This window comes from Heterodontus francisci, chromosome 1 (genome assembly GCF_036365525.1).
Source record: "Heterodontus francisci isolate sHetFra1 chromosome 1, sHetFra1.hap1, whole genome shotgun sequence".
In the NCBI taxonomy this organism is placed as follows: domain Eukaryota; kingdom Metazoa; phylum Chordata; class Chondrichthyes; order Heterodontiformes; family Heterodontidae; genus Heterodontus; species Heterodontus francisci.
The window spans coordinates 25,040,879-25,058,830 of NC_090371.1; the positions used below are offsets into that span (position 1 = coordinate 25,040,879).

General features: G+C 43.3%; 1 protein-coding gene across 3 annotated transcripts in view; it reads left to right on the top strand.

Annotated features, from left to right (window-relative positions):
- atrn (attractin) overlaps positions 1–17,952 on the top strand; it is a 481,933-nt gene that overhangs the window by 221,015 nt on the left and 242,966 nt on the right. For all 3 annotated transcript variants that reach the window (XM_068028731.1, XM_068028732.1, XM_068028733.1), the window contains exons 18-20: positions 1,574–1,795; positions 1,951–2,088; positions 8,806–8,899. In XM_068028731.1, coding sequence (XP_067884832.1) covers positions 1,574–1,795; positions 1,951–2,088; positions 8,806–8,899 — 454 coding nt within the window. The remainder of the gene's footprint in view (positions 1–1,573; positions 1,796–1,950; positions 2,089–8,805; positions 8,900–17,952) is intronic.

Below are 17,952 nucleotides of genomic sequence, written 5' to 3' on the forward strand. Positions count from 1 at the left end.
GGATTTGTGTGGTGCATTCATGCCCATGGGGAACTGGGTTGAAAGGCAAAGGGCTATGGGAAAAAGACAGAAAGTAGGACTTGGTGAGTTGCTCTTGTAAAGAGCCGTGCGACCATTACTGGCCAAATGGCCGCCTTCTGTGTTGTAACCATTCTCTCAATTTATGAAATGATTCAAACCAAGACAGCAAATAGAGGAGACTTTCATTCCATCAGTCTGGGCTGTCAAAGGTCAAAATCCAGTGTCAAGCCACTGAACCACCTCTATGCCCATGAAATTTAAAAGCTCCCTTCCTGTCAGATCAAACCAGATTGATAAACCTGTAGAGTTTGACTTTTATTGACAACTGTTCTTTTTTTGATCATATCTTTTTTTAAATACATAAGCAATGCTATAAAAATTAGTTTTTCATTTTAAAAGATTTTATTTTTAACAAACAATGTTACCACTACCGAGCTACTTGACTCGTCTCTATCATTCTTTACTCATATTAGTACTGCTAGTTGGAGGAAGTATGAAATAGTACATTGTCTGTTGAATTCCTCCTGTTCTGAGAGGAATTTGGATGCAGAGTTTCTTCACAATCAAAAATATGATTCTTGGTAATGGGAAATAAGTTGATCATTGGTGGACTTGATTCGATAGTTGGCTGACCTGGCCTTTTAATTGGATATGGAGAAGTAGAACTGTCAGTGGTGGCTGTAGTTCTGTTTTATCAGCTCTACAGATAACTTTGCAGTGTAGATCGGATGGTCTTAGGTGGACAGACCGTGGGAAACTTACCTGGGATTCTGATTAAACTGCAGCAGTACTCCTGCTTGTACTTGTTCAAGACCTCATTCTTGCATTCGATATTCTCTGGGCTTAAGCAATTTTATGGTGTGTGCATGTGGTGAGAATGGCTGCACTTCATAATAGGCACTGCAATCTCTACTTTGGTGGGTTTGTGATTAGGTTGGTTTGGAGACTCTGAACCCTGGTGATGGGTTTCCATGTGTTAGATACCTGGCTGAGCATTAAAAAAATGAAGAATATCTGCTCTGTTGACAATCGACCATGGATATGGTTTACTGTCTATGGGCCACTATCTCCAGTGGAGATTTCTGCAAAATACATCAGTTCCCAGGTTGATACTGACAGTTACAAACCTTATGAAATCAAAAGCAGCTTGCATTTATATCGCAGTTTGAATGCAGTAAAAGTGCCTGCGTGGTTGACAGAGGTGTAAAGAAAAAAGTGTTTGGATGCTGAGCGAATGGAAGAGCTGTTAGCAAGGATGATCAAATAGTCCAAGAGTTTTGTTGTAAGGAGCATTCCCTTTCTTAAAGCACTCAACCAACTTTAAAACCCTCCTTAACCTACCTCTGGTTAAGCTTTTAGTAGCTTCATAACTTCTCCTTTGACCTATTTTGTTGTGAATCCCTTTGGACAAATTTTGTCTGAGTACGCTGTGCCCTCACATGTTACCCTGTCCTCTTATACATGAACAGTGTGTAAATATTTTTTGTGTGGAATCGCAAATGAAGGTGGAAACAGAATGTGCTTTTGATGTATATCTTTTCTGTTGTCTTAGCTGAGAATTGCTCTGGTTATCGTACATGCAGTCAGTGCTTGGAGCAGCCAGGATGTGGATGGTGTACTGACCCCAGCAATACGGGAAAGGGCCAGTGTATAGAAGGATCTTATCGAGGACCTGTGAAAATCCCCACAGTAAATACCCACTATACACCCATTCTGAATGTCAGCATGTGCCCAGCAGAAACAAAATACAACTGGTCGTTTATCCAGTGTCCAGGTAAAAGACCTATCGTAGAAAACTACAAACTTTTTATTCTTGTGTACTTAGTCCAAGAAGAAATGTCCAATGTTTAGGGAAAGGAAGGAACTGTCTGGTACTTGCCATTATGTGTCGCACATAGGATGAAAGATGTTTTTTTTTGTTTCCCTTAGCTTGTCAGTGTAATGGTCATAGCAAGTGTGTTAATGAAAGCATCTGTGAGAAATGTGAAGACCTAACAACTGGCAATCACTGTGAAACTTGCATCTCTGGTTATTATGGAGATCCTACAAATGGAGGGAGTTGCCAATGTAAGTGTCAATTTATTGGTAAGTTTTTAATTGCTTAAAATATTCTCCCTTCCAAACATTTTGACTGGTTGCTGGGGCATGGTTCCACAGGTGCCAACTGCCCTATGGCATATTGTAGGTGAAATGAAAGTAACCATTCTTCATCTGTGAAGCTTCACACTGTCAATGGGTAAGAACATTCTGCGAATCAAATTTGATGCTTTTATGGCTCAAGCATTTGCTGCACAACTTTGAGCTGTTGAGAAATAATTGATTGTGAATAATGCAGATCTTTTTGAACCAAGCGGTTAGTTTTAAGTATTTTTTTTTGTTTAAGGTACATACCGTCCATTTCTTCATGCGTGCATGGTACTATTCAGTTGAAATGAACTTGTTGTAAGTCATTATATAGCGTTAGTACAAAAAAGATTAATTTACAACTTCTAATTAGAATGCTGAAATACCAGCAGGAATCTGAGTTCTTTGGATAGATGGTCTTGTGCTGTGCTATTATGCTATGTGTTACTGCCTACCTGCATCATCATGCCTCACAAATTTGGAGTTATAGACTGTTGTTAAATTAGACACTTTGGCTCACATTTTAACTGAAAGGAAAAGGTGGCTTTCAGATATTGGCATAGTGGTGTGAAATGAGAAGTTCAGAGTAATGGTTTGAAATTGAAGTGAATGAGTGATTTTATTTAAAGGAAGGTGTGAAAGTTGTGAGGTTTACTGATCAGTAATAACCAGCCTCACTGTAGATGCCACAAGGCCTTGCTGTCATGCTCTATCATCTGCAAGCTCCTCCGGCTGTCTGTCTATTATTACTCGGTTTCCTGAGCACATTCCAGCCGTTAGCTTTAGCCTTCTACATAAGTTTACTTCTGGCTGGAGTCGAGATAATAGGCAAGGTAGTCAATTCCAAGATACATAGCTGTTTGAAGACCTATTTCTGTCACAGAAAGTTTAGGTAGCAAATAATTAAAAACGACAAAGTGAGGTTGATCCCAGAGCACAATAAGAAAGAGTGAGGAGCAGAAATTGAAACAACTTGGCAGGAGTTTTTCTCAGTGTGGCAATAGACAAGACAACTTGAATTTGGTGGCAACTCAGCCTAATGGTTAGGATATTTGGTTAGAACTTGTGGATAAAGGCAGAAAACCAGAATGCATGAATGAGGGCATTTTCCATGTCTGCCCTCAATCGGAACATTCAGATTGCACTCGTGTTCAGTCAGGGTGAAAAAAGCTACACGAAAAGGATTTGCCTGAGTTGCCCGTTTCTTTTCCGCACTGAATTCTCACTAATGGCGATTCAGTCCTCCCTGCAGAATCTCTTTTGGGCCTCCTTATCTCGAGAGACAATGGATACGCGCCTGGAGGTGGTCAGTGGTTTGTGAAGCAGCGCCTGCAGAATCATAGAATTGTTAAAGCACAGAAGAAGGCCATTCAACCCATCATGCTCGTGCTGACTCTCCAAAGGAGCAATTCACGTATTGCCGCTACTCTGTCCCGTCTCCACATCTTTGCACATTCCTCCTTTTCAGATATTTAGAATATTTAGAAAACGTAGAAAAATTTATGGCATAGAAGGAAGCCATTCTGCCCAATGTGTCTGCATCAACTGATAAACGAGCTAGCCATCTGAATCCAATTTTTCTAGCACTTGGTCCATATCCCTGGAGGTTACCGGACTTCCGGTGCATTTACAGACACCTTTTCAATGAGCTGATGGTTTCTGCCTCTACTACCCTTTCAGGCAAGAGTGTTCCAGACCCCCGTCACCCTTTGGTGAAAAAGTTTTTTCCCTCATCTCCCCTCTAATCCTTCTACCAATCACTTTAAATCTGTGTCTCCTAGTTACTGATCCCTCTGCTTAGGGAAATACGTCCTTCCCATCCCCTCTATCCAGGCCCCTCACAAGCTTGTATACCTCAATCGAATCTCCCCTCAGCCTCTTCTGTTTCAAGGAAAACAACCCAGCCTGTCCAATCTTTTCTCGTGGCTGCAATTTTCCAGTCCTGGCAACATTCTCATAAATCTCCTCTGCACCTTCTCCAGTAAAATTACATCCTTTCTGTAATGAGATGACCATAAATGCACACAGTACTCAAGTTGTGGCCTGACTGATGTTTTTTATACTTCCAGCATAGCCACCTTGACCTTGTATTCTATCCCTCGGCTAATAAAGGAAAGTATTTCATATGCCACCTTGACCACCTTATTGACCTGTCCTGCTACCTTCTGGGATCTGTGGACATACACTCAGAGGTTCCTCACTTCCTCTACACCTCTCAGTATCCTCCCATTAATTGTGCACTCCTTTGCCTTGTTTGACCTCCCCAAATGCATCACCTCACACTTCTCCGGGTTGAATTCCATTTGACACTTTTCTGCCCACCATTGATATCTGCCTACAGTCTACAGCATCCCGACTCACTATCAACCACGCGGTCAATTTTTGTGTCATCTGCAAGCATCTTGATCATGCCCCCTACATTTAAGTCCAAATCATTAATTTCTTTTGGGCCTCCTTATCTCGAGAGACAATGGATACGCGCCTGGAGGTGGTCAGTGGTTTGTGAAGCAGCGCCTGGAGTGGCTATAAAGGCCAATTCTGGAGTGACAGGCTCTTCCACAGGTGCTGCAGAGAAATTTGTTTGTCGGGGCTGTTGCACAGTTGGCTCTCCCCTTGCGCCTCTGTCTTTTTTCCTGCCAACTACTAAGTCTCTTCGACTCGCCACAATTTAGCCCTGTCTTTATGGCTGCCCGCCAGCTCTGGCGAATGCTGGCAACTGACTCCCACGACTTGTGATCAATGTCACACGATTTCATGTCGCGTTTGCAGACGTCTTTATAACGGAGACATGGACGGCCGGTGGGTCTGATACCAGTGGCGAGCTCGCTGTACAATGTGTCTTTGGGGATCCTGCCATCTTCCATGCGGCTCACATGGCCAAGCCATCTCAAGCGCCGCTGACTCAGTAGTGTGTATAAGCTGGGGGTGTTGGCCGCTTCAAGGACTTCTGTGTTGGAGATATAGTCCTGCCACCTGATGCCAAGTATTCTCCGAAGGCAGCGAAGATGGAATGAATTGAGACGTCGCTCTTGGCTGGCATACGTTGTCCAGGCCTCGCTGCCGTAGAGCATTGATATCTGCCTACAGTCTACAGCATCCCGACTCACTATCAACCACGCGGTCAATTTTTGTGTCATCTGCAAGCATCTTGATCATGCCCCCTACATTTAAGTCCAAATCATTAATACATACCACAAAAGTAGGGGACCTTGTACTGAGCCCTGTGGAACCTCACTGGAATAGCTTTCCAGTCAGTATAACACCCGTGAACAATTACCCTTTGTTTCTTGCCACTAAGCTAATTTTGTATCCAGCTTGCTACATTTCCCTGGATCCCATGGGCTTTTGTTATTTTAACCAGTCTGCCATGTGGAACCTTGTCAAAAGCCTTACTAAAATCCATGTAAACCACATCAACTGCATTACCCTTATCTATCTTCCTCGTTTTCTCCTCAAAAAATTCAATCAAGTTAGTCAGACACGATCTTCCCTTAACAAATCCATGCTAACTGTCCTTGATTAATCTGTGCCTTTCTAAGTGATAGTTTATCCTATCTCTCAGAATGGATTCCAATAATTTGCCCACGACCGAGGTTAGACTGACTGGCCTGTAATTATTCAGTCTATCCGTTGCTCCCTTTTTAAACAAAGGTACAACGTTAGCAGTTCTCCAATCCTCCGGCACCACATCTGCATCCAGGGAGGATTGGAAAATGATGGTCAGAGCATCTGCTTTTTCCTCTCTGGGTTCTTTAACAGCCTGGGGTACGTTTCATCTGGCCCGGTGATTTATCTACTTTCAAGGATGCTAATCACCTTAATACTTCCTCTCTACCTATGTTTATTACATCCAATTTTTCACACTCCTCCTTAACTGCAATGCCTGCACCGTCCCCCTCTTTTGTTCAGGCAGACGCTAAGTATTCATTAAGGACCATACCCACATCTTCTGCCTCTACACATAGATTATCTTTTTGGTCTTTTATGGCTCCTACTCTTTCCTTTGTTATTCTCTTGTTCTTGGGTATTGTTGAAACATCTTTGGGTTTGTCTTGATTTTACTTGCCAATATGTTTTCATGCCCTCTCTTGGCTTTCTGAATTTCCTTTTTGATTTCACCCTCCACTTTCTATACTCCTCTCTGCTTTCTGCAGTATTGAGTTCTGGGTGTCTGACATATGCTTTCCTTTTCTGCCATACCACGTATGCTCCAGGAGGTCTAGACTTGGCCGCCCCACCCTTTTACCTTTGTGAGATCGTGTTTACTCTGAACCCATTGTATCTCCCCTTTGAATGCCTCCCACTGCTCTAACACTGATTTACCTTCAGTAGCTGTTTGCAGTCCACTTTTGCGAAATCATTTCTCAGCTTCGCAAAATTGGCCTTGCCCCAGTTGAGAACTTTAACTTCTGTTCTCTTTGTCCTTTTTTATAATTACGTTAAAACTAACTGAATTATGATCGCTGCCCCTAAAATGCTCTCCCACTGCCACTCCTTCCACCTGCCCAGCTTCATTTCCTAAAACTAAGTCCAGAAAGACGCCCTCTGTTATTGGTCTTGATGCATACTGGCCCAAAACGTTCTCCTGAATGCACTTCATGAATTCTGTTCCCTCCATTGCATTTACACTAAACCTCCCCCATTTAATATTGGGGTAGTTAAAATCCCCTACTATTACTACCCTATTGTTTTTGCACTTCTCAGAGATTTGCCTACATATTTGCTCTTCTATCTCCCTCTGACTGGTTGGGGGTCTATAGTACACTCCCAGTAGTGTGATTGGCCCTTTTTGTTGTTCAGCTCATTACATATGGCCTCATTTGAAACTTCAAATATCTTTCCTCACAGCTGTAATTGTTTCTTTGACCAAAAATGCCCCCCCCCCCCTCTTTTTTTATTCCCCACTCCATCTCGTCTGAAAACCCTGTAACCAGGAATGTTGAGTTGCCATTCTTGTCCCTCTTTAAGCTGTGTTTCTGTAATAGCTGTGATTCATAGTGCCACTGTCCCCTCAGCTTGTCTGCTTTATTTGCTATATTCCTTGCATATGCCCTTGAGCACTGCATCCAGAGATGAACCATCACCCTCATGAGTGTTCAGAACTGAATACATGGTGGAGAGTGGGGACTCCTGCATTACATGCCTGTTTATTTTTAACTGTCTGGTAGTCACCCATGGCCTGTCTCTCTCAGTACCTTTAAGGTGTGGGATGACCACATCTATATACCTGCTATCCACAAAGCTCTCGCCCTCACGGATGCACTGCAGTGTTGCCAGCTGCTGTTCAATTTCTGAAGCACAGAGCTCACGCTGCTGCAACTGGCAACACTTCCTCCATCTTTGTTACCCAGAACACAGGAAGCGTCCTGGAGCTCCCACGTTGCACAGGACGTGCACTCATGAGGTTGGAATGGCCGTGCCATTACTTTATTAACTAATAACCTTGTTACTGCTAATAAACCTTACCAATACTAATAAAGCTTTGCCAATAATATAAACCTTATTAATAAACCTTAATACTGATAATCCCTACAAAGCGTAATATATTACAATTACTAAAAGATTGAGTCTTGAAAGATAAACAAGCAAAATACTCACCCACCAATCACTTACCTGTTTCGCTGTGATGTCACACCTCGATCTTTCTTCCCAAATCTGGGCTCTGGCTGGCTCCTGGTTACAGCCGAGTCCAGCTGCTCTCACCATTTCTTGCCGCCCAGCCTAAGCTCCCGCCTTCCCTCTCTGTGCTGTTTGTAGCCCTGCTGCGCTCGTCGTTTCTTGCCACTGGGACTGAGCTCCTGCCTTTCCTCTCTGCGCTGTTTGTAGTCCCACTGCTCGCTCTCTTTCTCGCTGCTTGGACTGAGGTCCCACATTCCCTCTCTGCGCTGTTTGTAGCCCCACTGCTCTCACTTTGCATGAGTGTGTAGGCTCATCCTTTCTACAGAATCATCCCTTCTATGTCATGCACATCGCAGTTGTAAGAATGGTTGGATGACATGCTTCCAGTGCTATTGTGTAAATGTTCACTGAGGATATGTGAAAACAGTAGTCTTCCCTCTTCTATGGAAGTAACTGGGCTCAATATGATTCCTCAGTGGCACAGTTTTAATCAACAGTTCACTTGAGATGAAGAATTATGGCATCAAATCCTTTCTGTGGCATCATGCCATGATTGAGTAGAAACAACCCATGGCCATTTCAGTTAAACTCCAGAAACTGGGAAGCCTTCTCTGCTAGACCAAGATGTATTCCAACTAATTAAGCTGTAACCATGTCTGACTGGGTGGTGTCATGTGTTAGCTCATTATCTTTTCAGCTCTGTTCACAATTTGTATCCAGTTCTGACTGGTCAAGCTCTGCCTGAAAGAGGCATTGATGAGATGAACTGGGGCAACCTCAACCCAGACAACAGCATGGAACAGCTCTCCATGCATTCATCATCTTACTAAGCTGATGCCGCGAACGGAATTTCTACGCTGGTAGAGCAGTGGGTCCTATTCTGAAATTGGAGTTGAGGCCTTTCTTGGTGCAGATAGCGTGGTAATAAAAGGCCCCATGTAAATTAGCCTGCTCTCTTCCTGTGCAATGAGTAAAGATAAATGGTTGTTTTTGTATTTTTTCATTTACTGCACTTTTGATTATGTTTACTACTTTCCCAAGCCTGCAAGTGCAATGGACACGCAACCATCTGCAATACCCAGTCAGGAAAATGCTTCTGTACGACAAAAGGAATCAAAGGCGACAAGTGTCAGCTGTAAGTTACTTTCAGCGCTTTTAATGTGCGCACTGCTTTTGGTGGAGGTTTATGGCTGCTATAAAATTTCCATATATTTCAGTTCCACTTTGTGACCATGACATTTTCAATTAATGAGCAAGCTAATGCAATCAAATTGAGTGTTTGAAGAGTAATTTAAAAAGAACCCCTCATAAACTACAGGCATCTGTTGTTCTGAGATACACAAAAGCGCAGTAGGATATTATTCAATTCGTTCCTTGCCACAGTTTAAGATACTTTGTTTCTTTATTCAGTGTTCTTATCTGATATTGTTTTTAACACCTATATCTGGATTTGATATTAAGGCTTTATTGTGATACAGAAATACCAGCGAAATGATGAAAGATTGTACCTTCAGTTTAAATTGATGTAATTCAAGAACTTCAGCTATTGAAAAAATTATTCTTTGATTCCATTCCTCTCCCTGGCAACAATCTGAGATTAAACCAATCTGTTTGCAGCCTTGGTGACATAAACTGAGATGAGCTTCTGACCTTATACTTGCGCCATCACTATTTCCACCTCCGTTATATCGCCTAGACTTTGCCTGTCTCAGCTCATCTGCTGAAACTCTCATCCGTGCCTTTGTAACTTCTAGACTTGATTAGTCCAATATACTCTTGTCCTCCCACATTCTACCATCCACAAACGCATGGTCATTCAAAACTCTACTGCCCATACCCGAACTCAAACCAGGTGCTGCTTACCCTTCTCCCCCATGCTTGCTGACCTACTTTGTCTCCTAGTCAAGCAATGCCTCGATTTTTAAAATTCTCATCCTTGATTTCAAATCCGTCCATGGCCTCAGTACCACCATACCCCCAGCCCAGCTCTGTAATCACCTTGAGCCCATTTCCAGCCTCTTGAGCATTCCTGATTTTAATTGGCAGCTGTGCTTTCAGCTCTGGAATTCCAACTCTCTTCTCTCTGCCCTTCTTCAAGACGCTCCTTTGTGTTTGACAAATTTATTAGAGTTCTTTGAGGCAATTACAAGTAGGTTGGATAAAGAGGAACCAGTAAATATAGTGCATTTGGATTTCCAAAAGACATTCCATAAGGTGCCACATAAAATGTTCCTGCACAAGATAAGAGCTCGTGGTTGTTGGGGTTAATATATTAGCATGGATAGAGGATTGGCCATCTGACAGGAAACAGAGTCGGGATAAATGGGGCATTTTCAGGTTGGCAAACTGTAACTAGTGAATTGCCACATGCTGAGGTCTCAAGTATTTACGATTTATATTGATGACTTGGATGAAGGGGCTGAGCTTAATGTAGCCAAATTTGCTGCTGATAGAAAGATAGGTAGGAAAGCAAGTTGTTAGGAGGACACAAAGCATCTGCAAAGGTATATAGATAGGTTAAGTGAGTGGGCAAAAAAGTGGCAGATCATGGGAAAATGTGAGGTTGTCCACTTTGACGGGAAAGATAGAAATGTTATTTAAGGGGGAAGAGACTGCAAAATGCTGCAGTACAGAGGGACTTGGGTGTCCTCGTACATGAATAACAAAAATTAAGCATACAGGTACAGCAAGTAATTAGGAAGGCAAGTGGAATGCTGGCCTTCATTGCAAGGGGGATGGGGTATAAAAGTAGGGAGATCTTGCTACAACTACAGGGCGTTGGTGAGACCGGATCTAGAATACTGTGCACTGTATTGGTCTCCTTAAGGAGGGATATACTTGCATTGGAAGCATTTCAGAGCAGGTTCACGAGGTTGATTTCTGGGATGAAGGGGTTGCCTTATGCGGAAAGCTTGAGAAGTTTGGGCCTATACTCATTGGAGTTCAGTAGAATGAGAGATGATCGAAGATTTTTTTTTCTTTAATGGAATGTGGACATCGCTGGCAGGCCAGAATATGTTGCCCATCCTTAATTGCCGTTGAACTGAGTGACTTGCTGGCCCATTTGAGAGGACAGTGAAGAGTCAACCACATTGCTCTGGGTCTGGAGTCACATGTAGGCCAGACCAAGTAAGGACAGCAGATTTCCTTTCCTAAAGGGCAATATGGACCAGATGGGTTTTTATGACAATCATTGAAAATTTCATAGTACCAATACTGAGACTAGTTTTCAAATCCAGATTTTTAAATTAATTAATAGAATCGTTACAGTGCAGAAGGAGGCCATTTGGCCCATCGTGCCTGCACTAGCTCTCTGAAAGAGTAATTCCTTCAGTTCCATTCCTCTGCCTCTCCCCATAACCTTGTGCATTCTTCCTTTTCATATAACTGTCTAATTCCCTTTTAAATGCTTCAGTTGAACCTGCCTCCACTGCGTTATTAGGCAGCGCATTCCAGACCTTAACCACTCGCTGTGTGAAAAAGTTTTTCCTCATGTCACTTTTGGTTCTCTTAGCAAATACTTGAAATCTGTGCTCTCTCGTTCTCAATCCTTTCACGAGTGGGAATAGATTCTCTCTATTTACTCTGTTCAGACCCCTCATGATTTTGAATACCTGTATCAAATCACCTCTCAGCCTTCTGTTCTCCAAGGAAACAGTCTTAACTTCTCCAATCTATCTTCATAACTGAAATTCCTCATCCCTGGAACCATTCTCGTGAATTTTTTCTGTACTGCCACCAATGCCCTCACGTGTTTCCTAAAGTTCGGCGCCCAGAACTGGACACAATACTCCAGCTGAGGCCAGACTATTGTCTTATACAAGGTCAACATAACTTCTTTGCTCTTATACTCTATTACCCTATAAATGAAGCCCAGGATACTGTATGTTTTATTAACTGCGATCTCAACCTGTCCTGCCACCTTCAATGACTTATGCACATATACACCTAGGTCCCTTTGCTCCTGCACCCACTTCAGAATTGTACCCTTTATTTTTATATTGTCTCTCCATGTTCTTCCTACCAAAATGAATCACTTCACATTTCTCTGCAGTGAACTACATCTGCCACCTGTCTGTCCATTCCACCAACTTGTCTATGTCCTTTTGAAGTTCTGCACTATCCTGCTCACAGTTCACAATGCTTCCAAGTTTCGTATCATCTGCAAACTTTGAAATTCAGCCCTGTACACCAAGGTCTAGGTCATTAATATATATCATCAGGAAATGCAAGGCTCCCAACACTGACGCTTGGGGAACTCCACTACAAACCTTCCTCCAGCCCGAAAAACATCCATGAACCGTTACTCTTTGTTTCCTGTCACTCAGCCAATTTCGTATCCATGTTGCTCCCATCCCTTTTATTCCATGAGCTACAAGTTTGCTCACAAGTCTGTTGTGTGACACTGTATCATATGTCTTTTGACAGTCCATGTGCACCACAGTAACAGCATTGCCCTCATCAACCCTCTCTGTTACCTCCTCAAAAAACTCCAGGAAGTTAGTGAAACATGATTTTCCCTTAAGAAGTCCATGCTCACTTTCCTTAATTAACTTGCATTTGTCCATGTGACTATTGATTTTGTCCTGAATTATTTTTTCGAGAAGTTTTCCCACAATCAAAATTAAACTGACTGGCCTGTAGTTGCTGGGCTTATCTTTACACCCTTTTTTGAACAAGGGTGTAACATTTGCAATTCTCCAGGCCTCTGGCACAACCCCTGAATCGAAGGAAGACTGAAAGATTATGGCCAGTGCCTCTGCGATTTCCAAGCTCACTTCCCTCAGTATCCTTGTATCACATCTGGTCCTGGTGTTTTATCCACTCTAAGTACAGATAGCCTATCTAATACTTCCTCTTTATCAATTTTAAACCCCTCTAGTGTCTGAATTACCTCCTCTTTCAACATTGCTAGGGTTGCATCTTCTTCCTTGGTAAAGTCAGATGCAAAGTATATATTTAATACCTCAGCTATGCCCTCTGCCTCCATATGTAAATCCCCTTTCTGGTCTCTAATCGGCGCCACTCCTCCTTTTACCACCTTTTTACTATTTATATGCCTGCAGAAAGTTTTGGGATTTCCTTTCATGTTAGTGGCCAGTTTCTTTTCATGCTCTCTCTTTGCTTCTCTTATTTGCTTTTTCACTTACCCTCTGGACTTTCTATACTCAACCTGGTTCTCAATAGTATTTTCTACCTGTCCTCTGTCATAAGCACACTCTTTCTTCTTTATCTTCATCTCTACCTCTTTTGTCATCCAGGGAACTCTGGATTTGTTTGCCCTACTTTTCCCCTTCGAGGGAACATAGCTTGACTGTGCCTGAACTATCTCTTCTTTGAAGATAGCCCATTGTTCATCTACCACTTTTCCTGCCAGCTTTTGACTCCAATTTATTCGCCCCCACTCCATTCTTACCCCATTGAAGTTGGCCTTCCCCCAGTTAATTATTCTTACTCTGGATTGCTGTTTGTCCTTTTCCATAGTCAGCCTAAAACTTATGAAACAATGATCACTATCCCCTAAATACTCTCCTACTGATATTTGATCCACTGGTCCCATCTCTTTCCCAAGAACCAGGTCTAGGAGTGCCTCCTTTCTCGTTGGACTAACAACATACTGTTGTAGAAGATTTTCCTGAACATACTCTTGGAACTCTTGCCCCTCACTGCCCTTTACACTACTATTATCCCAGTCTATGTTTGGATAATTAAAGTCCCCCATTATAACTACCCTTAATTTAATTTACTAGTTAATTGAATTCAAATTCCACCAGCTGCCATGGTGGGATTGGAACCAGTGTCCCCAGGGAATTGCCTGGGCCTCTTGATTATTAGTCCAGTGACATTACCGTTACGCCACCATCTGAGGGAACTTGACAGGGTAGATGCTGAGAGGATATTTCCCCTCATGGGGGAATCTAGAACTAGGGGGTACAGTTTAAGGTGTCTCCCATTTAAGGTGGAGATGAGGAAGAATTTCTTTTCGGGGTCATAAATCTTTGGAATCCCTGGAATGAACTAACTCAGGACGTACTGAAAATCAATCCAGGAGACATTATGGCTCGCTCGCGCGCTCTCCCTCTCCTCTCTCTTCTCTCTCTTTTTCTCTTTCTTTCTCTTTCACTTTCCCTCTCTCTTTCTCTCTCTTTCCCATTCTCTCTCTTTTTCTCTCTTTCTCTCTCTTTCCCATTCTCTCTCTTTCCCATTCTCTCTCTTTCCCATTCTCTCTCTTTCCCATTCTCTCTCTTTCCCATTCTCTCTCTTTCCCATTCTCTCTCTTTCCCATTCTCTCTCTTTCCCATTCTCTCTCTTTCCCATTCTCTCTCTTTCCCATTCTCTCTCTTTCCCATTCTCTCTCTTTCCCATTCTCTCTCTTTCCCATTCTCTCTCTTTCCCATTCTCTCTCTTTCCCATTCTCTCTCTTTCCCATTCTCTCTCTTTCCCATTCTCTCTCTTTCCCATTCTCTCTCTTTCCCATTCTCTCTCTTTCCCATTCTCTCTCTTTCCCATTCTCTCTCTTTCCCATTCTCTCTCTTTCCCATTCTCTCTCTTTCCCATCCTCTCTCTCTCCCATCCTCTCTCTCTCCCATTCTCTCTCTCTCCCATTCTCTCTCTCTTTTCCGCCCTCTATCTTTCTCTCTTTCTTTCAGGATTCAGGGTGAGCTTGCAAGTTGGATACAAAATTGGCTTGGCGATAGGAGGCAGAGGATGGTAGAGGAGGGTTGTTTTTCAGATTGGAGGCTGGTGACCAGTGGTGTGCCGCAGAGATCGGTGCTGGGCCCTCTGTTGTTTGTCATACATATTCATGACTTGGATGTGAATGGAAGGGGCATGATTAGTAAGTTTGCAGATGACACCAAAATTGGTATAGTGGACAGTGAAGAAGGTTGTCTAAGGTTACAACAGGATATAGATCAACTGGGAAAGTGGGCAAGGGAAATTTAACGCAGACAAGTGTGAAGTGATGCATTTTGGGAAGTTAAATCAGGGCAGGACATATACAGTGAATGACAGGGCCCTGGGGAGTGTTGTTGAGCAGAGAGACCTTGGGGTGCAAGTACATAGTTCTCTGAAAGTGGCTACACAGGTAGACAAGGTGGTGAAGAAGGCATATGGCACGCTAGTCTTCATCGGCCGAGGCACTGAGTACAAGAGTTGGGACGTCATGTTACAGTTGTACATAACGTTGGTTAGGCTGCATTTGGAGTACTGTGTGCAGTTCTGGTCGCCGCACGACAGGAAAGATGTGATTAAGCTAGAGAGGGTGCAGAAAAGATTCACAAGGATGTTGCCTGGTTTGGAGGGCTTGAGTAATAAAGAGAGATTGGATAGGCTGGGTCTGTTTTCCCTGGAGCGAAGGAGGCCGAGAGGGGACATGATAGATGTATGTAAAATTATGAGAGGCATAGATAGGGTAGATAGCCAGAGTCTGTTTCCTATGGTAGGGGTGACTAAAACTAGAGGGTATAGATTTAAGGTGAGAGGGAGGAGGTTTAAAGGGGATCAAAGGGGTAAATTTTTCACACAAAGAATAGTGGGTATCTGGAATGAGCTGCCTGAGGAGGTGGTGGAGGCAGGAACAGTAGCGACATTTAAGAGGCATCTGGACAGGTACTTGAATGAGCAAGGCATAGAGGGATATGGAATTAATACAGGCAGGTGGGATTAGTATAGATGGGCATTATGGTTGGCATGGACGTGGTGCTCTCGCTCGTTCGCTGTCTCTCTCTCTCTCTCTGTCTCTGTCTCTGTCTCTCTCTCTGTCTCTCTGTCTGTCTGTCTCTCTCTCTCTCTCTCTCTCTCTCTCTCGCTCGCTCGCTCTCTCTCTCTCTCTCTCTGAGTACGTCCCAAATGGCATCTCTGTTGGTATGCCAGTTGAAGCCTTCAGAGGAGAAGGGGAGAAAACTGGGAGATGAGTACTTGAGCTTTTTCAGCAGCTTAGAAAGTATTTCTCCTGGGCCCACAGGGATAATTCTTGACTGGAATATCACAGCACAACACATGTATATGAATTAGGAGTAGACCATTCGGCCCCTTCGAGCCTGCTGTGCCATTTAATAAGCCCATGGCTGATCTGATTGCGGACTCAACTCCACTTTCCCACATACCCTTGCCTCCCTTGTTAGTCAAGAGTTTATCTACCTCTGCCTTAAAAATATTCAATGACCCTGCCTCTACCACACACTGGGCAAGACAGTTCCAAAGACTCACGACCCTCTGAGAGAAAAAAAATTCTCCTTGTCTCTGTTTTTAAACTGTGCCTTCCAGTTGTCGTCTCTCCCACAAGAGGAAACATCCTTTCAGCATCCACCCCAAGTCCCTTCAGAATCTTAGATGTTTCAATAAGATTACCTCTCATTCTTCTAAAGTCCAATGGATACAGAGCCAACCTTTCTTCATAAGACAACCCCCCATCCCCCATCCCAGCCATCAGTCGAGTGAACCTTCTCTGCACTGCCTCCAATGCATTTATACCCTTTCTTAAATAAGAAGACCAAAACTGTACACAGTGCTCCATGTGTGGTCTCACCAATACCCTATACAACTGTAGGAAAATGACCCTACTTGTATATTCCATTCCCCTTGCAATAAACAATAACATTCCGTTTGACTTGCTACATTTGAATTAGAATACAACCTTTTGTGATTTATATACCAGGACACCCAGATTCCTCTATCTCCGAGTTCTGCAATCTCTCTCCATTTAAATAATACAAAATAATAAAATACTAAAAAATAATTTAAAACAATTTGAAGCCATGGTGACTGACCTTTGAACTTACCTGAGAGCTAAACTGGAGTCTTGGGATCTTGTGCAAGCACATTAATGACTGGGATAAAGTGTTTTCTTTTCAACTCTTGCTACCTGCAATTATGTCTCATGTAGGGGCTTCTATAGAAACCAGCTATTATTTGAAGCCTAATACAGGTGACTACTTTTAACTTCAGTTGTGAAGAATTGGTACGTATATTAGTATTGAATTTGCTTCCATCATCCTTGCAGGCTATGCATTCCAGATCATCATAACTGATTGCATTTAAAAAAAAAATCTCATCTCCCCTCGGGTGCTTTTGCCAATGATCTCTGTGTCCTCTGGTTAACCTCATCTCCAATAGAAATAGTTTATTTTGGGTATAAAAGATCACATCAGACTATTAAAGGAACAGAGTCAGCCAATTATCTTGGCAACATTCATGCTTCAACCAGGCTCGCCAAAGCACATGAATTGGTTAATTAATTTATTGTTAGTGGTACCTTGCTGTGTGCACATTGGCTCTTGTATTTGCCTGCAAAATAGCAGTGACTAAACCTACAATGAATTAATTGGATGTACAGAACTTTGGGACATTCTAGGGATATGAAAGGCCCTCTAAATCAGTGCATGCTCTCTTTTCTTTTCCTCCACCTTATTTAATCAGTATCATAGACAGTAAAACAGTTTTGCTTCCAATTTCCACCCTTCTCTCACCTTTACATGGTCCATCTCTGACACTTCCCTTCCCTTCCTCAGCTTCTCTGTCTCCATCTCTGGGGATAGGTTGTCTACTAATATCCATTATAAGCCCACCGACTCCCACAGCTACCTCGACTACACTTCTTCACACCCTACCTCCTGTAAGGACTCCATTCCATTCTCCCAGTTTCTCCGTCTCCGACGCATCTGCTCTGATGATGCTACCTTCCATGACGGTGCTTCTGATATGACCTCCTTTTTCCTCAACCGAGGTTTTCCCCCCACTGTGGTTGACAGGGCCCTCAACCGTGTCCGACCCATTCCCCGCACCTCTACCCTCACCCCTTCACCTCCCTCCCAGAACCGTGACAGGGTTCCCCTTGTCCTCACTTTTCATCCCACCAGCCTCCATATCCAAAGGATCATCCTCCGCCATTTCCGCCACCTCCAGCGTGATGCCACTACCAGTCGCATCTTCCCCTCCCTTCCCCTGTCAGCATTCCGAAAGGATCGTTCCCTCCGCGACACCCTGGTCCACTCCTCCATTACCCCCACCACCTCGTCCCCGTCCCGTGGCACCTTCCCCTGCAATCGCAGGAGGTGTAATACCTGCCCATTTACCTCCTCTCTCCTCACTATCCCAGGTCCCAAACACTCCTTTCAGGTGAAGCAGCGATTTACTTGTACTTCTTTCAATGTAGTATACTGTATTCGCTGCTCACAGTGTGGTCTC